At 44.6% G+C, this 24064-nt stretch overlaps 1 protein-coding gene across 12 annotated transcripts in view; it reads left to right on the forward strand.

The window, feature by feature from the left end:
• The window catches only part of LOC147302454 (mitogen-activated protein kinase kinase kinase kinase 4-like), a 37106-nt gene that overhangs the window by 8444 nt on the left and 4598 nt on the right, over positions 1–24064 (forward strand). Inside the window, exons 3-29 of one of the 12 annotated variants that reach the window (XM_086281654.1) lie at positions 6024–6080; positions 9202–9327; positions 9502–9612; positions 9711–9801; positions 10418–10548; positions 10656–10710; positions 10797–10875; positions 11623–11798; positions 11884–11956; positions 12065–12275; positions 12396–12551; positions 12788–12874; positions 14036–14494; positions 15322–15474; positions 17131–17403; positions 17974–18074; positions 18526–18665; positions 18887–18981; positions 20476–20654; positions 20747–20876; positions 21171–21476; positions 22444–22561; positions 22665–22835; positions 22933–23076; positions 23178–23312; positions 23572–23672; positions 23759–23908. In XM_086281654.1, coding sequence (XP_086137780.1) covers positions 6024–6080; positions 9202–9327; positions 9502–9612; positions 9711–9801; positions 10418–10548; positions 10656–10710; positions 10797–10875; positions 11623–11798; positions 11884–11956; positions 12065–12275; positions 12396–12551; positions 12788–12874; positions 14036–14494; positions 15322–15474; positions 17131–17403; positions 17974–18074; positions 18526–18665; positions 18887–18981; positions 20476–20654; positions 20747–20876; positions 21171–21476; positions 22444–22561; positions 22665–22835; positions 22933–23076; positions 23178–23312; positions 23572–23672; positions 23759–23908 — 4008 coding nt within the window. The remainder of the gene's footprint in view (positions 1–6023; positions 6081–9201; positions 9328–9501; positions 9613–9710; positions 9802–10417; positions 10549–10655; positions 10711–10796; positions 10876–11622; positions 11799–11883; positions 11957–12064; positions 12276–12395; positions 12552–12787; positions 12875–14035; positions 14495–15321; positions 15475–17130; positions 17404–17973; positions 18075–18525; positions 18666–18886; positions 18982–20475; positions 20655–20746; positions 20877–21170; positions 21477–22443; positions 22562–22664; positions 22836–22932; positions 23077–23177; positions 23313–23571; positions 23673–23758; positions 23909–24064) is intronic. The other 11 variants (XM_086281656.1, XM_086281655.1, XM_086281658.1 and 8 more) reach the window with 11 other exon arrangements.

A 24064-nucleotide genomic window follows, 5' to 3' on the forward strand; every position in this document is an offset into this window, starting at 1 on the left:
TCTTCAGCTGGATTTATTAGTCTCCAAAACAAACGGAGCCGTACCTGTAATTGTGAAACATCGCAGACACTATGACAGCGCGTGAAGTGTGTGTGTGTTCTTCACATGGCTTGTGAAATAACGGGAAAGCCCATTATGGCAGCTCTAAAGCAGCTTTCCTTATCGGGTTTCTTGTGTTGAGTGAGATTTCTCCACAGCGTTGTTAATGGAAGCCCTTATAGTGGAGCATATTTAGTTTTAGGGTAGATTTTTAAGTTAATGTCTTTGGCTCTGAAGGCAGTAAGTCATTCAGTGGTTTTAGTGCTGAGCTGGAGGGTTGCCAGGAACTCATCTGGCCATGGTTAAGAGGAGCTGTGATGGAGGAGTAGAGATGGAGGCCAGGGAGGGCTGAGTGATAGCTGAGTGCCTCAGATAACCCCTCCACAGCCACACCTAGCTGACTACTTCAACGGGCCCTGCAGTGCCTAGCTGCAGGCCTCCTCTGATCAACCCAAGTCGATTCCCATCCCCAGCTTTGTACCATGGGCTCTACTGCATGACTGATTGGAACCGATCAGCTGAATATTGATTTATTCAATAAAATAACTTGAGCCTCACCGGCTGTCTGATTAGTTAGGAATTACTTAATATATTTAATTACTATAAATTTATAAACAAGACATGTTTAAAGACTAGTTTCAAGCCTATGTAGGAGCTTTGGGATATTAAAAAATAGTGGAAGTTGACGTGTGGTCAGTCAGTTCTGCTGTGAAGACATGAGGCAAACTGTCACAGAGCGCATTAGAGACCAGACAGCATGTAACAGTTTATGATGTCTGTTGCTAAAATTGGGTTTAACTTAAGCAGAAGTGTCTCTGTTGCCTTCTTTTTGGAACCCCGTGACAAATTTTTAAAGGGAGTGATACTTCTATACATATCAGATGATTGTGCATTTGCACAAGTTTGTAAAACTTACTCACTCCCAACTCATCCCATACTCAATGGTTTACCCCTTGAAAGACTGCTGGGAGTAACCTTTTGAAGCGCTTTTCTGTACAGGGTGGTTTCTGTCATATTTCAGGCTTGCTTATAGACCAAAATGACTGGGTATGGATCAGAAGTGGGTGAGGGTGGTCTCTGCCTATGCAGCTACCCTTGGGAATACCCAGAAATGGTTCTAATGGTCTTCAAACCACGTCTTTGACATACGCCGAGGTGTCAAAACTTATCTTTAAGGGTACAGGTGACGTCATCAGATGTCGTCTTTATGAGGGAAAAGTAAAAAAAAACAAACAAAAAACTTTCATTGCCAAGTAAGTCTAAATAACAGCGGATCAAAGTTGGCGTTAACAGTTAGGACACTCACTGATGACGTTAATCGCTCACCTCGAAACAAAAAGATGTCCCGCCTGGTAATTATTTTATTTATTTTTTAATCTTTGTGGGATGTCTTTCACTCTTTCACAGTAGAAAAATACTCTTCAGACTTCTGGCAAAATCTCATATGTAGCAAGCCTGCAGAATTTTCTTTGCTCCATCCACTGAAAGTGACAATACCCCGGCAGACCTTATTTACCGCTGCATTTAGGGACCTATTAACGTCAAATGGACTAACCTGCATGTTGAAAATGGTGCTGAAAGGGTACCCAGTGCTTTAAATCTTGACACGTAAGACTCCTGACGAAGTGTCGCCATGTGATGAGTTGACTCAGAACAGGTTGGAGTTTGAACATGTCTACAAGCTGCACTTGGTATGGCTAAGTGCCTGCTAAGCTCTTGCTAGACCAGTTCTTAGAGCTTATTTTTTGACAGTGCTTGTAAGAATACCCCAGATTAAGAAGAGTAGTTTTAGGATCTGTTGCATAGATTTGGTGACATCCTTTTTTTTTTTTTTTTTTTTTCTTTTTCTGAAAGCCTGTTTATTTTCATATGTGCTGATTCATTTCTGTTTACTTGTGCAACATAATGTTTAACCCCAAAGTGTTTTCACAATAAGTGCATGTTGTAAGAGGATAAAGTCAAAACTTGGAGCTTGACTGTAAACCAAGCACTCCTCTCATTGCTCATGTGCTAATGATGTGTAACCCAGTTGTGTTGTGGTATCAAAATGCAATAACCTTGTGGCTTAGATAACCCTCCCAGAAGCTGGAAAAAAAACTTGGATTTATATGACTAGGAATTTTAGCTTGGCTGTCATAGTTTTGTACACATTCATCAAGGCGCTGTCAACTGTAAAACTGTACGAATTAACAGCTTTAATTTATTAACAGCCAACGAGGGAGATTAACTGCGTTGTTATTGAGTTGAATGTATCCCGCAATTATGCGGATGGTCTTTGTGGAAAATCCAAATAGCATCAGATTTATTATTATTATTATTTATTTTTTTCATCCCCTGGATGAAAGCGTCACAGCGTTGGATCCAACAAGTTGTCTTTGAGAGTGAGCTCTAATGCTAATGGGAGAGGGGCTGCAGAAGAGCCAAAACACAAAGACGGTCTTGATTATTTTTCTCCTTTCTGCTCCTTTTCAGTGTTGGTCTTGTTTGTGGTCGGTAGTTAGAAACAAAGTTCGTGACTCACGCAGTGAAATCTTCCTGTAGACATCCAGGGACCCAGTGCATGTTTGGCTCATTTCTCAATTAGCTGACTAATATGTTACTGAAGTCACAGGATGGATAAATTTTTGTTTCCATTATAATAAGGTGGTAACTATCACAATAGTACACTGATTAATCTCCCAGTCATTTCTCAATGAACCAATTAGTCATTTGGTCTGAAAATGGAGAAAAATGCCTGTCAGGTTTTCCCAGAAACTCTTTGTTTTTAAGAAGCTTTAAACAAGTATTAACTACATAAAGATTTAACAATAATACAATCTAAGATTCAGTTAATTATGTTTGACTCAAAAATCATAATCATTTAATGTCGACTTTTTCAGTGCACATGAGGCATGAGGATGACTGCGGAGTTCCTCGGCTGCACCTGTAAACTAGCAAAACAGACTGCATGTGCACGAGGAGGTGACGGCTACAATGTCAGCCTCTGTTGTTTTTGCAGAGGCAACCCCTGGGATCAAAGTGGAGAGGATTAAAGTCATTGTAAAGTGTCCCTCTCATCGCCCCCACCTCTCCTGCCCAGTGAAAACAGAGGGCCCCAAAGCCTGCATAGCTTTTATTGTCATAATCCATACAGTTTCAATTGACTATGGAATGCACTGGCTAAGATGACGACGGTGGTGTCGGCAGGGAGGCTGCACATATGTGTGTGAGAAGCCGTTTTCTCTGTAGCCATGCACAAAGACTGTACAGTGAATTGACACGTGTGTCCGGTACATTGCAGCAGTGGTAGGCAGAGAGACAGAGTATCACTGCAGTGGAGAAGGGGAATACCCATGTGGGTCAGCTTCCAAAAATGTCCCATGTTTTATCTCGTCTCAGGGTTGAGGGGAGGGAGGGGGATGTAGGGAGGCCACTATTTTGGTCCCTTTGTTTATGTAAGGAGTGGCAGTAGGGTGCTAGGAGAGCAGAGAAGTCTGGGAATGTCGGGGCTTCATGGCTTGGGAATCGCATGTTTCTGTTTGGTGCTGTGTATATCATAGTTTTACATGGGCTGTGGGATACAAAAGACTTGAAACTGCTTTCTTTGATAGGAACAATCCAACTCTTGATCTCAGTTCCCGTGTGAAATATATGGTAAAAATGGCCGTCAAACATGTAATTTAATTAGATACAGTAATTGAAGTGCTTGTATTGGGGTTGCAACTCAGGAATTTTTTTTATTTTCTATATTTTTTTTTAAAATAAGTCATTGTGTTATGTATGAAAATAGCAAAGACTGTATAACGGAGGACATGCAGTGAGTTGTGGACTACTCGTTTAATGGCTTTAAAGTTACAGTGTGTAAAATATCTCCACTAGATGTCAGACTGCAGATTGCAGTTAACTTTGTTACTTTTTGCCCTCCCAATTCAAGCGCATAGTCCTGGCTATGGTATCTGTTAGGGGTGGGGGGGAAATCGATACTGTGTAGTATCGTGATATTTTGTTTGCTAATAATGTATCGATACAGGGACAGCAGAAATCGATATTTTGTTACAAAAAAGGTTTTTGTGTTCTGACTTCAGAGCATGTTGATCCTTTTTCTGAGCAAGAATCCTGACATTCCTTCACTGTCCAAATGTGTTTAACTTTTTTTTTTGGCAGCAATAAACATGACAGTTTACTTATTTTAATTTAAGACATGTTTTATTTTAATTAAGTTTAAAACTTTTTTATTTAATGTAAAATTATATTTTGTTTTAATTTACTTTCAAATTCTTCAGTTGCTGAAGGGGCTGCATAGGTTTCATAAATTGCGTAGTTCAGAATAGCTATAATTGTACCAGATGGTTGCATTCAGTTAAGTTGGACTAGACTGTGGCTCAAGAGTTGGGAGTTCGCCTTGTAATCGGAAGGTTGCCGGTTCGAGCCCCGGCTTGGACAGTCTCGGTCGTTGTGTCCTTGGGCAAGACACTTCACCCGTTGCCTACTGGTGGTGGTCAGAGGGCCCGGTGGCGCCAGTGTCCGGCAGCCTCGCCTCTGTCAGTGCGCCCCAGGGTGGCTGTGGCTACAATGTAGCTTGCCATCACCAGTGTGTGAATGTGTGTGTGAATGGGTGGATGACTGGATATGTAAAGCGCTTTGGGGTCCTTAGGGACTAGTAAAGCGCTATATAAATACAGGCCATTTACCATTTACCATAGACTGTAATGCAAACCGTTCAGTTTGTCAACAATAAAACTGACTGAAATGAGAGAAGGACTGAGTGCGAGACTTTGATATTAGATAAAATGAATATTGATAAAGTTTACCTTTATGTACAGAATCTGAATATCGCAAAATATTTTTAAAAATTGCAATAATATCGTATCGTGCGTTAAGTATTGTGATAATATCGTATCGTGGGATGTATGGTGATTCCCACCTCTAGTATTTGTAGTGAGTGTAGGCTGTCAGGCTGCTGTTTACCTCGTGTCTGTTTGTTTACTCTGAAGGAACCTGTAAAACTTAACAAAACAAGTCTGATACAAGTCAAACAAGCTCGCTTCTGACAGCGATCCTGAGGTGAGTTGTTGAGGATATCCTGTCAGTAAGACCCGCTGTTGTTTATGCTGTTGGCTGGCGTTAGTGTTTATTAGAGAGAAACTGATATTTTTAGGATACTTGAACCTAACATTAGCTAGCATAATGTTAACTTATAACCAGCTGCTGCTGACTTCAGTTCAGGAGATGATGTCTGAGGATGGCATTTTATCCAGAGCCAGTCATATTCTCTTTTCTATTCGTTTTTGCTTCTTTGGTGAAGGAGACCTCTTCTTGAATGATAAAACTAAGTTATGATTGTTCATACATTGAGTTTGGAGATGCAAATGTGAATTAAAATTTGCCTCCATGGTACACAAATGCCAAGAAGCTCTCTTCACTTCCACCTTTGGCGCGCTGCTCTCTCTAGCCACATAACTAAATTGAGATTATGTGCAACAATGTCCATCTCGGCCTCTGTATTCAAGATGGCATTACAACACGGTGACTTCCATAAACTGATGCCTGCTCCAATATATTTTTAACACATTGGAGCAGGCAAATGTTTTGTTAATTGATGCATTATGAGAATGCATCAGTTTGTTCAGTTACACACTTATACCATTAGTATGTTTATCTGTTTTTTTCCTCTATTAAATAACCTAATAAATGGACTGACTTTACCTTTTTAATCTTGTTAAGGCCTCAAACGAGTAGTCTTTGTATCCTTTGCGTTTTGGAAAATGGATGTGACCATATTTGGACAACCAAAGAGCCACCTGTCACCAAATGTGGATACACCAGTTAATTTATAAACCAGTTCACCACCTGTTTTGAATGAGTATATTGGCTATAACTAAAGCTTTTTTTTTTCCTTTTTAAAAAAACAATTTAAATAGCAATGTACAGCATACTTGATAAGACCACAGTGACCTTTGCCATGTGCTTGAATGCTCATATGCTTTTGTTTGTTGTCTTTGCAGGGACGACATGTCAAGACTGGACAGCTGGCTGCCATCAAGGTCATGGATGTCACAGAGGTAAGCCTTAAATGTCACCCTACATATACTTTTAAATCAAAAAGATAGATTTGGCGCAACATAATGGATTATCATTGGTGTGCTAAAAATGTTCTTGTGGTGAAATGTAATTATACTCGAGTCTGGTTAACATAAAAATCTGCACACATTCCTCTGGAACTTACGTCTGAATATTTAGAGGTTGCAGAGGAGAAAAAGCCCCGCTCTGTAATGAGTTGTCTTCACTAATAAACAGCAGCAGGGAAGGAGTAGAGGCAACAGGATACTGCTTAATTTTAATTAGATTTTTTTTTTAGGTAGCTTTGTCATTTAGCAGCAAGCGTGCTGCCCTCAGCTGTGGGAGGTCCCATCTGCAGATGAGAAACAACCACATATGCACACATGCAGAAACGCAAGGCAGAAGGTTTGAGGGGAGCAGCGAAGACCAGCAGGGCTAACCACCCACACTGTGTTGGTTATGATGAAAGCAACATGGGCGTAAAATGCCGGACCCATCCTGGAGCCCAGTTTGAACGTGTCGCGCGCAACAGCCTAGTGTTCATCATCTTCCTCAGAGGGGATCACAGCCGACAGCCACGAGCTGAATTTTCACCGGTGTCAGGACACGTTTACTGCTTTGTGGATGCAACATGTTTCTATCCTACCGTCACACAGTCCTCATCAGAAGCTCAACAGGAACTGGTGATGCAGCTCGTGTGCCCTGACATGCCTTTTTGCCACCCCTCACGCGCGCTTACGTCACAATGAGTCAGAGTTACACTCTCGACTGACTTGTTATCGTGTGGGAGAGAATGGACCAGCTGTTTCCTGATGTGTGTGAAACACTAGGTGTGCCTTTTCAGACGTCTAGTCACTCACTGAGAACAGGGAGTCACTCGTCACGAGAAGCAGGTGTCCACTTCACCTAAAACCTGCTTGACTGTATTTTTGTGTTTTGTTTTTCACTGGTGGCCCTTTTAACGTCTGTCTTCAGTCTGTTTATGTGTGACTTTGGCTGTATTTAGTGCATTACAGTGACTGTTATTAGGTTTAGCCTGCTCTGCTATCTTCCCTTGCTTCTATCATGACATAAATCATTCTGAGATTAAGCCTGGTTTTTATTACCTGCGCACAAACGAATGACTGTGCACTCCCATTGCTATTAAAGTGCCACAGCTCACTAACTGGTGGACCTCACACAGTGATTTTTAAGTCAGTTTGACTGAGTTAATTAGTAGGCTTCAAACGGTGCTCAAATAATGACTCAGTTTGATCTGTTATGACCGTACGGCTGAAATATTCAATTATGGAGCTTCAGTTAGATCTGTCAGCTATTTTTCTGCTTGTTATGTTTCAGCTGGCCCGTGTCGCGCTTGACGTCCTGGCTGTTGAGCTCATCTGCAGGCACAGAGGTTCTGTGCAGGGTCACTGTGACCCACATTCTCAAATCCAAACAAGTCCTCTTTTCTGCAGCTATACAGGCCACGAGCTTAAAAAACGGATGCTTTTCCATTTTGACGTGCTGTTTTCTGTTAAATTAAAAGGATTTCTACTCCTTGAATGTGCAGCGCTTCTTGACATAAGGCCAAGGATGTTTCTGCAATTTGGGATCCAGCAGTTACACTTTAGCAAACACTGTACTGGATTTTAATTTGTGAAAATGTATTACCAGGCTATCAAAGACAAAGAACATGGCTAACTGTTTTGTCTTGGGGGGGGTTTCACCCCTGGAGATTTAAAGATGTTTTAAGACATGAGAGGAAACTCGGCTGGAGTTTCCTCTTTGTTAAATCCTTGAGTTACACTTTCTAAAGATCTTATCTTCAAGCATAAATTAGGAATACTGGGTGTGGCCTAGTGCCACAGCATCTTATGTGTGTGCGTCGTGCGCTGACGTATTGCTCGCCTTTGCCTCTCTCTCTCCGACACGCATCACCATATGATTGTCTCTCCCACTCAGTCGCCATGTGACTCGTGGCAGAGAGGCTTTCACAGTCGGGAGTGTGATAATCCAGCAGCTGCGTAGCAGAGAGGGGGTACACGGGGAAGGGAGGGTCAGAGGAGGATGGGGTGGTGGAGGGGGATGCGCACAACAGAAAGGCTTACGTCAACTCAAACGAGTCATGCAGCAGCAGCGTGGCTGCCTGTAAAGACGGCCAACTGCCATTTTGCTGTGTGCGATGCACTCACACCATCCAGCGTAGTAACATGCACACACAGCATCACCTTTAAATCGGCTGTAACACATTTTGGTGCAGAATGCTAATAATGGAAATGACAGGATAGACAAATATCTGAAGTGTGCACACACTGCATTATGCAGTGGTAATTTTGTGCAACCACCCCCACCTTTGTACTCTTGTCCCCCCCACTCCTCTCACTCTACTTTGTAAATAATAGGCCATGTAACCATAAAGCAAACCACTTGCAGGCTGATCTATGCATGTGTTCAATTAGTGCATCACTGTTAATCTGTGTCAAGTTGCTACAGGGTGCAAGTGGGGAGTTTGCACTGCAGCTAGTTCTGACCTTTTTGTGAAGAAGCGATGGCGGCAGGTTTGCTCCTGCTATCTGCAACTAAAGGTCGTTTGCAGCAGAGATTAAACGCTGCGTGATCACTACATCTGCTAGTTTGATTTAGCTCTTTCGCGTTAATCCCTCAGAGTTCCCTTTAGGTTACGTTTAAATTTTAAAGGCGCCCATTTCCTGTTCCTGCTCTTCCCTTAAGTAATCCTACACCCATTAAGTAATAATTTATTTTTTTTCTCCAGGTGAAGGTTCATGGCAGAGCTTTCTTTCCAGCTCTGTGGATAATAGCCGCTGGTTGTTGTTGTAGGTTTATCTGATGTGTCTAACGTACAATGCAAATCATTCATGCAACAGTAATCCATAAACAAAGGACTCATTCCTCGCTCGTGCTGCATGAAAAGGCTGCAGCGATGTTGCACCAGGGAGCTGTCACGCGTCTCGACACTTGCTGTGACACAAAGTGTGGAAGTGAATTGATTTATTTGTGAAATGAAACGTTACTCGAGGTCAGGTTATGGTTAAAAGGAGCCTACACGCCACATCATAAAGATTTTTTTGGGGCAAGGCCAAACGCCCTCTTTTAATGTGCACCTGTGTTTGTTTGCTTGTCTAGGATGAAGAAGAGGAAATTAAACTGGAGATCAATATGCTGAAGAAGTATTCCCACCACAGAAACATAGCCACCTACTATGGTGCTTTCATTAAGAAGAGCCCTCCGGGACACGATGACCAGCTATGGGTAAGCCCCTCAAATCCAGTGAAGACATTTAAAAAAAAAAAAAAAAAAAATCTAAAGACTGTAGCGCTGATGCTCACTTCTTTTACTAGCCTTCCTTTTTTATTAACTTTCCAGAACTAGGCGTATTTTAATTTTAATATATATATTTTTTCATTGACTTTGTCTGTTTTGCAGTTGGTGATGGAGTTCTGTGGTGCTGGTTCCATCACAGACCTAGTGAAGAACACAAAGGGGAACCAGCTGAAGGAAGACTGGATTGCCTACATCTCCAGAGAGATCCTCAGAGTGAGCACATTCCCCCGCCCTCTTTTTTCCCCTCTCTTCTCCTCATTTCTCTTCTCTACCTTCTTTCACTAATATTGCATCTCCTCTACCCTCCTCAGGGTCTCGCCCACTTACACGCCCACCACGTCATCCACCGTGACATCAAAGGCCAGAACGTGTTATTGACGGAGAATGCTGAAGTTAAACTAGGTGAGTGACTGAGTTTTCGTATCTTTGATACCTTTTGATCCAATAAATGTCAGTGTCAACTTTAACTTAGAGATTCTCACTTGTTCTTGCCATGCAACACAAGACTCTAAAACATCTATAAAGTGCCCACCTCCACAGTTTCGGACGAACTAGTTTCTCAGGTGGCCACTTGAGGCAGGCAAAAGAATCAATTTTTATAAACGGGCATGTTAAAATACCAAACTTTATAGTAGTTATAAACATGTGTACTGAACGGTGCCAAAGACAATTTTAACCAGTGGTGTAGATTTTAATATAGCTCAATATCATGAATTCCAGTAAGATTTAAATGTATCTATAGTTAATGGTTCCCATTCAGTGGTGCTTAAAACAGTTTAAGTTGTCAAGTTTGCACATTTTGTTTTAAGTCTAGATTTTGCCAGCTACGGTGAATTACAGATGCAGCTTGCTAACCAAGCTAGCCAGTAATAGCTGCATCTACCATTGAAAAGATTATGCTTGTGTGTAAGAACGCTGAAAGCTATTTTCCAGCGGCCCGTTTCTCTTTCTTGAAATCGAGTCTTTGAAGATGATCGTACAGCGTTTAACTGACTGTCTCCGCTCCTTATCTCTCCAGTGGATTTTGGCGTGAGTGCTCAGCTGGATCGGACAGTTGGAAGGAGAAACACCTTCATTGGGACACCTTACTGGATGGCCCCAGAAGTCATCGCTTGTGACGAGAACCCAGATGCAACATATGATTACCGAGTAAGATTCCCCAACGTGTCGAGCGTTCAAAACCTGACTTCCTGTAACCGCGGAGGCGCATTATTCTTGTGAATGGCTTTCTTATTGGGCGTTTTCTTCTCTCGCAGAGTGATCTGTGGTCCTGCGGTATCACGGCTATTGAAATGGCTGAAGGAGCGCCCCGTGAGTGCCTGTTTCTCTTATCATTTGTTTTTTCTTGATCTTTTAATCCTCTTGAATCTTTAACTTTTTTGCACCGCTTCTTTCAGCTCTTTGCGACATGCACCCCATGCGTGCACTCTTCCTCATTCCAAGAAATCCTCCTCCTCGGCTGAAATCTAAAAAATGGTGAGCACCACCCGGAAAGGACGTTTTTACTGTTTACGTATCTGTCCTATATAATCGCCTCGCTACCCTGCAAAATCCTGACACATTTACTCTGAGATATTTTATGCACAGATTTCCTTCTGTCCTTTTATGTGCATTTTGTTTTATGTCAGACCTTAGCCCAGGCAGCTACAGAGACTTAAATCTAAGAGCTCAGCTTTCCCTTAGTGCTCTGCTGCTGACTCGAACATCTGTGGTACACCTGCTCTGGCAGGCTCAGGCTCTCCTGGCACTCGCACAAACACACTGGATCACTGCTCTGGACTGCACTGCAGAAACATCTCAGAGCTCGAACGCTCTAATGAACTGGCTCTCGTTTTACATTTGTCTTCAAACAGAAATCGCTGTTTTATTTTATACTCCACCCCTGTTTCATAAAATATCGGTTTGATTTGCTGCTGTCGCAAGTGAATCTGACGGTGCTCGGCAGCAGGTGCAGTTGTGATAATAATTTCACTCCAGCGTGTAGCGTTTTTCAGTTTTCGTGGAGTATATGTAATGAAAGGTTCGATGCTGCTCGTCTGTGTGCATAAACCTCAGTTTTTGTTGCGCTGGCGAGTGTCTGGTGAAGGGGAGGGAGCGCTGTTAGGAGTCGTGGGGCGTTTGCAAAAATGTCTGCTTCACTTTCTCGTTGCATGGCTGAAATACTTCTGTTTCTGATTCGCTCTCTCAGCCTTGTGTTGTTTCTCTCCCCCAACTCGCTCACAGGTCCAAAAAGTTCTTCAGTTTCATCGAGAGCTGCCTCGTGAAGAATTACACGCAGCGCCCACCAACAGAGCAGCTGCTGAAGCACCCCTTCATCCGAGACCAGCCCAACGAGCGGCAGGTCCGCATACAGCTCAAAGACCACATCGACCGGACGAAGAAAAAGAGGGGCGAGAAAGGTGCGTGTGCTTCTCGATTATCATGAAAGGCTGGAAAAGTGTAGGATGCATAAGCTGTGAGTGACTGGTTTTTGTCCTTGTGCAGATGAGACGGAATATGAGTACAGTGGCAGTGAGGAGGAGGAAGAGGATCCTCCTGAGCAAGAAGGAGAGCCCAGGTATGTTCTACACCTGTAGCGTTTCCCTGAAAGGAAACAAGTGCACCTGCTCAGGTGGAGGCGTTTCACAAAGCTCCAACCTTTTGTCTCTTTCTTACACCGATACAGCTCAATTGTCAACGTGCCAGGTGAATCTACTCTACGGCGTGACTTCATCCGCCTGCAGCAGGAGAACAAGGAGAGGTCGGAGGCGCTCCGTCACCAGCAGCTCCTCCAGGAGCAGCAACTCCGGGAGCAAGAGGAGTACAAGCGCCAACTACTGGCAGAGAGGCAGAAACGTATCGAGCAACAGAAGGAGCAGAGAAGGCGGTTAGAGGAGGTAGGGTTTTGTTTCGACTCGTTGTGTCGTTTGTTGTGCTGTTTTTCGGGAAGTTTTTACCCTGTTTTTAATTTATTTGCCCCCCCCCCCCCCCCCCCCCCCCCACAAATACCCCCACAGCAACAGCGACGCGAACGGGAGATGAGGAGGCAACAGGAGCGCGAGCAGCGTCGTCGCGAGCAAGAAGAAAAGAGGCGTATGGAGGAGATGGATCGTAGACGTAAAGAGGAGGAGGAACGCCGGCAGGACGAGAAGAGAAGGAACGATCGTGAGCAGGTCTGTTTCTGAAATTACTTTTACTGCAGTTAAAGCCAGCGAAACACAAAGTGAATTGGTGTGTTGGTTCTGTAAAATGAAGACATGAAGCTCAGGGGTTACTTGATGTATTTATCGTAGCGCAGCAAAGCCAAAACATCCCTCTTATCTGTTTTAAGATGGATTTTTAGGGTTGTGCTTGGTGCTTATTTAAAGAGACATGCGCAGCCTTGATGGGTTTTCTTTCCTGCTGACAGGAGTACATCAGGCGCCAGCTGGAAGAGGAGCAGAGACACCTCGAGATGCTCCAGGAGCAGCTGCTCCGTGAGCAGGCCATGCTGCTGGTCAGTCGCACACAAACACTCAGCCTTCTTATTATATCACAATGTCCTTTCACCTCCATAACCTCCAAGATATGAAAATGACTTATAAATCTATTTATATCTCCAGGATTACAGCTTTTGATTTAATGCATTTTACTGACTTTTTTTTTTAAATGCATGAAATTCTCAGGAGTTAGGCATTGAGTTGCTTGGATATTATATGTACTGAAGTTTGACCAGGACAGTAAGGCGGAGCCAAAGGTGAATAGGGTCCGGATTTTTGTTTTCCTCTCCTTTCTTCCTTTCATTTAAAGGTGCTGTTGAGTCATTGTAGCCCACTTACACCAGGAATCAACCCTGATCACTTTCATATTTAGTGATGGTGATGTCTTGGACTGTAATGTTTGCAGATGCGATGATGTAGTGAGAGTAGGGACCAGGTGGAGGTATGCATTGGAGACGGGGGGGAGGCAGATGATCCACTGTGGTGACCTGGAAAGAGAGCAGCTAAAAGAAGTTCAGTTATTCTAGCTCACTATGATAAAAAAAAGGTTAAAAAACAAACAGGAAAAATATTTTAGATTTTAACTTTTACAGTATTTGCATACGATTGTTCATCATTTATCAATAACAAATGTGACTTTTTAACTTTAAGGATATTTTGTTTTAAATTGGAAGACATTCTAAGCTTTTTGCAAGTCTGTCCTCTGCACATCGTGAATGGGTGATGTAAAAACTGTAAGGAATGGCAGTGGATCAGTGGTATAGCTAAATATGTCAAAGCGTATGAGTGTCTCCAGGTAGGGAGTGGGGTTTTGCTCTTTTGCCCCACCCACCCCGCCCTTCTCCACCCTTGAAACACACAGATGCATGATGGACGGACATGTGGATGTCATCAGGAAATGCTCCACAGCGCGGCTTTATTTTTAAATAGGTGTTTGAGTCGTTTACACTGCAGAGAAATGTAAAGAAATTGTTCTTTCACGTGTTTAATAGTAATTATGATTCGAAGAGACAAGTTTGTTTTGTGTGCACAGCACAAGTCAAACATGACTAAGAGTCAAAAGAAAGATTAAAGAGACGACGATCACCATCATAGTCTGCCTCTGTAAAGACTTGTTGGGCCAAACATGGCCGCTGCCTCTTCTCTCCACCCTGAACCAACCCTACGCTCTGCGACAGGAGTTCAAGTGGCGGGAGCTCGAGGAGCAGCGCAAAGCCGAGCGTCTCCACAAGCGCCTGCAGCAGGAGCAGGCGTACCTGCTGTCCCTGCAGCACGACTCCAAGCAGCAACCTGGCGACAAAACAAAACTCCCATCAGACCATAGTAAGCCGCCACAGGCTGCCACTCTGCCCCCTGACAGAGCCCTCGCCACACTCCCACAAGCTCAGGTCCTCAACTCTGCCGTCTCTGTAGCGAGGGGCGCCTGTGAATCCTCCAGAGCCCCTCAGACGATCCCTGCAGACAGCAGTAAATCCCAGGCAACAGGGCAGGAGAGGACTGATGAGAGTTTGAGCCGGGTCTCAAACTCCCCCAGCTCCCTTCAGACTGAAACCCCCTCTGACTCTAACCCTCCTCAGACAGAAAGCTCGGAGCCCCACAGCGAGCCTGTCAGTCAACCTCCTCAGCCTATCAGAGAGGTGAACCTCCTCCTCGGCTCTGCCTGTTCTTTCCACCTTCCTCTTCTTGCTTGCTTTCACACAGCCTCAGTGGTTATGATGATAAAGGATTGTTTTCCTCCCCACGTACTTGCCTGTTGTGGGTGTTCTGGTCCAAAGCAACAACTAACATGTTACAGTGCCGGGGCTCTCAGACAGTCATCCTTTTGAAGGAAAGAAGTAGGGGGTCCAGGGAGAACCACGGGCTCACAACCGACCTTTTTGTGTCCTGAATAAAACAACCTGCTCTCCTCCGCTGTCTCTTTGCTCTTCCTCTCACTTGCACTGTTGCTCGTCATCCATCAGGACATTGTCATCTTAATTTAAATTTCGAGCTGGCTGAACGAGAGAGAAATATATTTAAGGTCTAGGAGAGTTAGAATAAAGAAGCTTTCAGGGATTCCTCTTTGTCTTTTGACATCCAGTCTGATAAATTCTTCAGTGTGGCTGTGTCGACTCTGTGTGTGGACTGGGCCACTGCATGTGGATGACTGAGGCCCAAACTAACACGCAGGGGCACCGAAGCAGTGTCTCCGGCCTGCGTCATTAACTGCGATCTTTTCCCCCCACTGCATACTTAAATCCTGGGATGTTTGAAAGAGTCCCTCTCCTCCTACGTCTGCACATGTATCTGTGTCTGTATGGCTGCCCACAGTTGGCTTCAAGCATGTTTAATATCGTTGTCACCAGCTGTATGTTGCTGATCGTTGTTGGTTAAATGTAAAAGTTTCCCAAGAGACCACAAGATCAATTTTTCCCTGATACTCATCCCTTTTTTCCCCCCACCCTCTACAATTCCTCCATCTCAGGCCGACGAGCGCTACCGTAAGAACATTCAGGGCTCCCCTCAGGCCGCCCCTCCTCCCAAGCAGCCCCCTCTGCCTCCCCGCTCCTCTGAACCGTTCTCCAACGGCGGCTCTTCGTCCGACGCATCTGCCATGCACCGACCCATGGAGCCTCAGGTAACTCCTTCCTCCGCTGCTCCCTAGCCTTTTCCTCCTCCTCCTTCATTCTGTCGCTGCACTGGATTTGTGTCAGTTTTCTCAGACATTTAGCCCACTTCAAATAAAGAAAAAAATAAAATAAAAAATAGGAGAAGGTGAGGCTGGGCAGAATGTGTGTTTGAACTGTGGCTTTAGACTGTTCACCTTTTTTGATTTCCCTGGGTATTATTTTTGTCCTACTGTTGAGACTCACAATAAGTCATAAGCACTTCAGTCAGCAGTCTGAGTAGTTTTAAAAAAACATGACAGGCTCCTGATATAGTGAATGAGTTCATCAATCACTGCCTCCGCCAGTGCTAAAAAGCCAATAATTTTATTTCTCGCCTTTGTTTTATGTTTTTCTTTCAAATGAGCAAATAGAGCTATAATTTACCCTCCTGAAATCCTTTTTGCACGCTCAGCGCAGCCTTTTTGCTGAATATACTGAACATATTCATGATTTCTCTTGGGCCGCTCTATGGCGTCATCTTTTTCCTACAAGAATGCCCATACAGAGATGGGTGTAGTGGTATTTGTGGGAGAATATGTACCTTTTACAGACTAAGCTCACAATCACAGAACAATTCAAGAACAGATCAACAGAGAAATGAGACAGTTTTGCCACTTAACCTCCTGAACTCTTTGATATTTCCACTTGAGAAGAGTGGGGGGGGGGGAAAAAAACTGAACTCCAATTTATCATAACGGCTGCAAAACTGCATGACCAACCTTGGACTCTGTGGCTAAGACACTTGGGAGTGAGACACTTAGCCTCATCACCTTTTCAGAGTGAGGGTTTAAAAAAACTCCAGCACACGCTGACAGTTCAATTTCTGTCGAATCAACACTAAATTAGAGGAGAATAACAGCCATATAGCAGCCGTAACCTCTTCAGTAAATCTGCTGCACTTTGCAATCTTTGGGGGGGAAGGGGGGGGAGACATGGACCAGATTTGTGGGTTTTTTGTTTGTAAGCAGAATTCAGCTTAACTTTGCTTAAACTCATGTTTGTGTGTCTGAGGAGTAAAAATCTGTTACATTTGTTTTTTTATTTTTAATACATTTGAAAGAAGCTTTTCTTCACTTTGAGGATTTTTGTGAAGAAAAGTGTTTTTGTTTTTTGTTTTTCATTTTTCTCTTCCTCAGTAAAGAGACTTTGCACATAAAAAATCTAATTGTGGGTTCACAACATGAATATAAAACAAGTACTGACGACAGTGGCTTATTGCAAAAGCAATTAGATGCTCTGCTTGCAGCAGACTTCTGCAAAATGCACTACTTGTGTATGTTACTCAGCAGAAAAGCTGGGATAGGCTGATTGCAACATAATCTGCCTTTGAACCTTTTTTAAAGCTCAGAAATTGTAATGTGTAATTTGGAATGACACTTTTGAAACAGAAGCGTCATATTTATCACACCGACACAGGCTCCTCTTTCTTCAAATGGTTGATTCCTGTAAAAAAAACAAAACGCCGACTGTAGGAGTGAAAAAGTCATTGTTTCGTGTTGTGCTGTCTGCCGTGTGCATGTGTACATTATGTAAAAAGCCACACGCATCTTCCCTCATGTCTCACTGTGTTGTCTGCTTGTTTCACCCCCTCCCCCCTGCTCTTCCTCTTCCTGACTCCCAAAAAGGTCCAGTGGTCTCACCTGGCTGCTCTAAAGAGCAGCAACAGCGCTGCCCCCTCTCCTCCTCCTCCACCCGTGGTTGCCCGCTCTCAGTCCTTCAGCGAGTCCGGCGGTGTGGCCTCTAGCTTTGCACAACTCCACCTGCGCTCCCAGGACCCCCACCATCACCACCACCACCACCCATCGCCTGCACGCACAGATCCCCAACCCCAACCTCCCCTCCACCACCCTCAGGCTAGGCTTGAACATCAGGCCAGCAGCGAGGAGGTCCCTCCCAAGGTAAGGTGCCGGGGGACGGCTGCCTTCTCCCCCCTCCTCCCACACCCAGCCTTCAAATCTCTCCTCCATCGCTCACTTCCTCTCATCCACTTTTACGTAGCATGCTGTTCAGCCTCCTCCTGGCTGTGTGCGTCTGCCTTGCTGCGTCTAGTCTCACTTGTTAACACTTAAAACTGCTGTGAGGGCGTATTCAAATGAATCAGAGCAACTTTGAATTTCTGGGCCGACAGATTACCCCGTCGCTCATATTCAAAATCATGAATGAGAAATAAAACCGCACATTCCTCTAATCTAAATCGCTCTCATTGTGTTGTGGGGGTGTTCTGTTCTCTGCTCCGCTGTGTTCAGCTACGCCCTAAGATTATCTCTGTTTCAGTGGTCAAACTAGGACAGTTTTTAAATTCTTGGCTGATTTCCCCTTCAGCTTCAAATCCCAATGTATGCTCACTGAATTAGCATGAGCCTGAACCAGAGGATAAGCTCTCTTGTTTGATGACACTGTTTTCCTATTAGGTGATTGTTTTTAGGAACATATTGATTTGTGATGATCATCAAATACTTGTCTCCCAGGTACCGGTGAGGACAACATCCAGGTCTCCTGTACTGTCACGTAGAGAGTCCCCTCTGCCTTCACAGCCCAGCAATCAGGGCGGACAGAGGAACGCAGGCAGGTGAGTAAAGAGACCTCAGGCGTGTCTTACTTTTGGATTATGTGGATGTGGTCTAAGAGAGCTGCTCACATGCTCACACTGTTAAAAGTTGTAAAAGACAAAACAGTAACCCCTCCCCTACATAGGGGTGCCTCTCAGAATAGAGAGTTTCAGAAAATAAAAACAAATGGTAGAATAGACAGATTATTAAGACATAATATTATGACTGCTTATAATATTGCAGATTAATATTTATAAGTTGTTTATGTTTGCATATAAAATGCAAAAAAATGTGCTTTGATTTTGCGGTGATGTAAACTCCCACTAATCCAAGTACGATCAAAATCACAAAAATATATGTAGCGTATCCTGAAAAGCGCAGGGAGGGTAGGGACAAAATGTTAACATATCACATGATAAACTGACAGTGGAGTTGGGTTTGTTTCCATGTGCTTGTTCTTCCTCGTCACAGTAACGTGGAGCAGCGTCCGCTGTGGGATCGAGTGGAGAAGCTGCAGTCCCGGCCAGGCAGCGGCAGCTCGTCCGGCTCCTCCAACTCCAGCTCCCAGGCCAGTCCTGGGGACCGTTTCAGGCCACGCTGTGAGTCCCCTGGTACTGTACTCGGCTACATCTCACTAACCCTACCGACTGCTTATTAGCAGATTAGGATTATTACCATAATTATACAAATCTGGCTCAAATGCCATCCTCTGAGCTTGTGCTTAAATAAGTTTTGTTTTTTTTTTTGTTTTTTTGCCAATTAAAGCGCCTTTGCACATCCAGCTCTCTTCGGTCTCCCCTCACTAACGCCATTTCCTTTCATTTCCACAAAGCTTCCTCCAAATCTGAAGGATCGCCTCTCCAGCGGCCTGAAAACGTTTCCAAGAAACAGGATGAAAAGAATGTCGCCAGGCCCACTCGACCAGCTGTAAGTCCACTGTTACTCGAGTGCTGTTAAACTTGAAAATGAATAGGTGAAAACAGTTTTTCCCCACTTTGCTCTATTTTCCACTGCTCCAATTATCCAACCACCTGGTGTGGGAACCTTACGTGAATCCAATGCTTCCTGATTGTTTGGGTGGGGTGCCTTGCTTAGGGTGATGTGGTAAGCCTATTACCGGTAACTGAGATTACATAATCTCACCTCTGCTATGCCTGCACCATTGCTCATGCATTGCTCATGGCATTACACGATAAAGATTTCAGATAAAAGGCATTTGCTCCTTTTGTGGAGATTGGCTCACTATTTTATTTCTGCCTTTACCGTCCCCTGGCACCTTTCCATACGCCTCCACTTTTTTTTTTTTTTTTTTTTTTTTGCTTGCTCTCAAGAAAAATGCACAAGACAAAAGGAGGGTTAACCCTGCGCCGCAGCTTCCTGCTCCTAGATTTGAATGCAACCACATTTGAATGCAAACACGCCCCCCCTGTGTTCCCTTGTACTTGTCAGAATGGCTCGCGATCACCTGTTTGTGTTTGTGGATAAACTGTGGCTTGGAAGCACGGAAGTATACCCCCCCCCCCCCCCCTTCTTTTTCTTGCTCTTTTTACAAGCTTATGCGACTATATTATGACAAAGGGGCGAGGGAAAATGAAGAGGACAAACATGTTAAGGAGGACGAGGTGAAACACTCATTTAGGCCACAGAAAGAGGCTCTTTAGTAATCTGACATTCCCCCATACAACATGCTGCTTACTTCACTGTTTCCTAGAGGTCAGACTACATGAAGGTTGTTTAAAAGATGGAAAAAGACGGTACAGGTTTGTACCCACAAGTGAAAGAGACGAAATAGAAACACAAACAGTTCCTTGAACCAAGGAGGGATTCAGATTTCAGACTTTCTACAGTACGATTTCCTGTTGTGCCCTTTTATTTAAAGTGGACCTAGTCTGCTCATTTCAGACTCAATATTTGTAGTCTTGAAGTCTGCCAGTGTAGCTTTGTACTTTTAGCTGTTCTCCCTTTTAAAGCCAGCTTTCTTCTGATTGGCTGCTCCTCCCTAAGCAGGATGTTTGAACAGTAGGTGGGTGGAGCTTCTGTGTGCCTTAGATGAAGATAATGGGTGGGGGGGAGGGTATCTGTGCACCCTATGACATCATTCAGCCAAAAGGCACAATGGGTCCACTTTGTGTGCTCAGTCTATCATATTGATGCGTTGTCTGGGCAACCTCTGTTATGGAGGGAGTTTTTAAACTTGGAGTGTTTGTCCTCTTTGGTGCAATTTCTTTTTGTGCTGAAAAATCTAAGCCAACTAAAAATTCATTAGTATGAACCAAACAGGGCCATCCAGAAATGGGACCACCTTAGTGGTCTTAGCGCCGTTGCTTCAGGCCGAATGCAACTTGCACCAAAGCGGAGAAATGGACCTGAGCTCGCAGGTTGACCTGTCAGCGCGTCTAAAACCTTCGCTGCTGCTTTCAGGACCTGACAGCGCTCGCCAAGGAGCTGCGCGCAGTCGACGATGTGCGACCTCCTCACAAGGTCACAGACTACTCCTCCTCCAGTGACGAGTCGGGCACGACCGACGAGGAGGACGAGGAAGAGGTGGACCAGGAGGCAGGAGAAGAGTCCACCTCAGGGGCCGAGGACTCCAAAGCTGGGTAATACACCTGATGCCTCTTTTATTAATCAGTGCTGCATGGCTTATCTGCATGACTGCTGGTTTAACTCTGGTCTGGTTATGGGACATCAGATATCCCCATGGCTTCCGCAGGAGAGTGAGTAACGGCGAGACGGAGTCTGCTAAAACCATGCTGGTCGAAGACTCGGAAAGCGAACAGGCAACCACACCCTCCAAGGATGGCACACTGGTCATCAGACAGGTAAGAAGGACGGGCCGGTGGTGCCTGATTTTGACCGATTGGTGGTGCTGATTAGGAATGTAGTTTAGAATTTTCTCTGTCCAGCGTCAGTGTTGTTTTAACTACTCATTCTCCACAATTTCTTCGTTGTTCCTGCATATGATCATGCCATTTCATAGGCTTTCACATTTGAAGATGAATAATCTTAATATGTCAGGTTGCTACACCAAGCAGCAGGCTAGCAGCCAGACACACAGCTCCACCTTCTTTCCCACCTGCTTGCTTGAGCCCAAGTGTGCCTGTTCTTGCTTCCAGAGCACAGCTGACATAAAGCGGTTGGTCACTCTCTCATCTTCCTCCCCTTCCTCGGCTGGCCACGGCCAACCCCAACCCCCTGGTCGCGGCCCGCTAGAGAAAAACGGCTTTCCGGGCCGCATACACCACCTACCAGACCTTATCCAGCAGAGCCATCATTCCACTTCCTCTTCCACAACCATCCCTTCCTTCTCCTCCTCCTCCTCTTCCACCACCACTACCTCCTCCTCCTTACCCTCATCATCTAGCCATGCCAGTCCTGCAGTATCCCCACAGATCTCTTTGGACGAGCTCACTGCCATAGAGGTATGTCCCCATCACACAACTAAGGGCAAACAGCTGAGGAGTGGGCAGTAGAAAAAATGTGCAGACTTTTTGTATAGCTTAAAAAAATGGTATCAGGTTTATTGTGACGGCTATAAAATGCAAACCTCCATCTCGGTCTGTACACGTCAGCTGTCCATTCCTGGGTTGCCTGCCCTGCATCCTCTCCTCCTCCATGTCCTGCTGGCTTCACACTTCCTCTTCTCTGCTCACTCTTCACTCAGCTGGTTTGAATCTTCTGAGCTGCTGCAACCTCCTTTCCCCTCCCGCACCTCACTGCATTACACTGTGCTAACACTGGCGCCTCCTTGTGGCGCAACGTGCTCATAACATGCAGGAAACTAAAGCCCGAGCTTCTTGGGATTTGTATGAATATTTCTAAGATAAATGTCCCATTTATAGAGCAGCACTACCTTGCAAGCAACTTGCGTCTTGGGTGGTGGAGTATCCTTGTGTGTCTGTGCTTCATTAAGAGCAGCTTTTTTTCTTCTCCTCTCTAACAGTTCACAGCAGCCTGTGTTTGGATCACTTAATGTTTCCTTCAACACATTTTTTTCTTCTTCTTGTTGCACATGTTGTTTGTCCTCTGACATATTTTGTGCCTTCACTAACATCAAAACAATTAACATAACTGCACTTAATCTTTTTCGTTTGCTTTTTTCCCGGGGTGGGTGGTGGGGGGACTTTGTTCCCAGTTGTGCTGTAAAAATGTGGTTTTGAAGGCATTTAAGCTGGATGTTGTTTAACGAGACCCCAGAGGTAGAGCTATAACTCATAAGCTCAAACCTGAGGGGCCTCTGCTGCCGTTTAAATAAACAGTCGTTCTTAGGAATTACAAATCACTGTAACAAATCAAGTTTGATTCATGTTTCAGCTCGGTGCATTTTAAGTTATTTTATTGGGAATGTTTTGAGCTCTAGGTTTTCTAAATATCCGATATCTCCACCAGTCGCAGTCGGAGAGCAACTCCATGTCCAAACACAAGTCTTCCTCCTCGTTCACTCCCTTCATCGACCCGCGTCTGCTGCAGATATCTCCATCCAGCGGGAGCTCCCTCAACAACATGGGTAAGTCTGGATATACAGCCCACTGCAAAAATGCATCTTCAACACTAATTCCTCTCTGCTATCTGCAAAGTTAATGTGCACTGCCTCTGCTTTCCCTTTCCAGCTGGATTTGGGCAAGACGGGCGCCTGTCAGATCAGCTGCGGTCCGACCCATCCCGTAAAGGCTCGGTGGTTAATGTCAACCCGGTCAACACTCGTCCACCGAGCGACACCCCGGAGATTCGCAAGTACAAGAAGAGGTTCAACTCTGAGATCCTGTGTGCGGCACTCTGGGGTGAGTCAACTTCAAAAATATGGAGTTACTGTGATGCCCCACAGATGGATAAAAACATATCAGCAGTGACGTATGTTTGTGCCTGTTGCTCTTCCAGGAGTAAATCTGCTGGTGGGAACAGAGAGCGGTCTGATGCTGCTGGACCGAAGCGGTCAAGGTAAGGTCTACCCTCTGATCAACCGTCGACGCATCCAGCAGATGGACGTCCTAGAGGGACTCAACGTCCTGGTGACCATATCAGGTAGAGCACACGTGCCAACCAGAAAGTCTCGATTCAGATTCATTTTTAATCAGTAAAGTTTTGGATAGATGGATTTTGTTTTTGTTTCCTCCCTCCTGCAGGCAAAAAGAACAAGCTGCGAGTGTATTACCTGTCATGGCTTCGAAACAAGATTTTGCACAATGACCCTGAGGTGGAGAAGAAGCAGGGGTGGGTCAATGTGGGCGACCTGGAGGGCTGTGTCCACTACAAAGTTGGTACGTTTCCTAAAGCTCAGATGTTAAGGAAAAAGGAAATGGTGCCTTGAAGGGAGAGGGGGCATAAAAGGGCTTAAAGCTGAACAGCTTAGAGCTCAGAGGTTGCTCTGAGGCTCAGTATAAGATAAATAAGGCTTATTTTGAATTTTGAATCATGCAAAGCTGCTCTAGCAGAGTCCAAGAATTAAAAAAAATATCCACATAGATCACCATAGGAGCCATCACCCATGATTAACTCGCCACCTACTTGTTATTCCAGTGAAGTACGAGAGAATTAAATTCTTGGTGCTGGCTTTGAAGAACTCTGTGGAGGTCTACGCGTGGGCGCCCAAACCTTATCACAAGTTCATGGCCTTTAAGGTAAGCATGTTCTCTAACAGGTGTCATTCTACCTGCAGGTGGCTGACTGCTTTCAGGCTGACTTTCTTCTGACTTTTTTCCTTTAGTCTTTTGGTGACCTGGTGCACAAACCTCTGCTGGTTGACTTGACGGTGGAGGAAGGTCAGAGGTTAAAGGTCATCTACGGTTCCTGTTCAGGCTTCCACGCTGTGGATGTGGACTCTGGTGCCGTCTACGACATCTACCTGCCCACACATGTATGTGCGAACTGATGCAGACTGATTACGTCTTGTGTTTTGCATTTTCTAAATTTGAATTCAGTTTTATTTCTACAATGCCAAATCATAACAGTCGCCTCAACTTTATATTATAAGGTAAAGACCTACAATAATGGAGAGAGAACTCCACAATTA

The sequence above is a fragment of the Aulonocara sp. 'chitande type north' Nkhata Bay genome, linkage group LG23 (assembly GCF_057382095.1).
Source record: "Aulonocara sp. 'chitande type north' Nkhata Bay isolate Kocher_YH1m ecotype deep benthic linkage group LG23, A_spYH_male_GT1.1, whole genome shotgun sequence".
Lineage (NCBI taxonomy): Eukaryota > Metazoa > Chordata > Actinopteri > Cichliformes > Cichlidae > Aulonocara > Aulonocara sp. 'chitande type north' Nkhata Bay.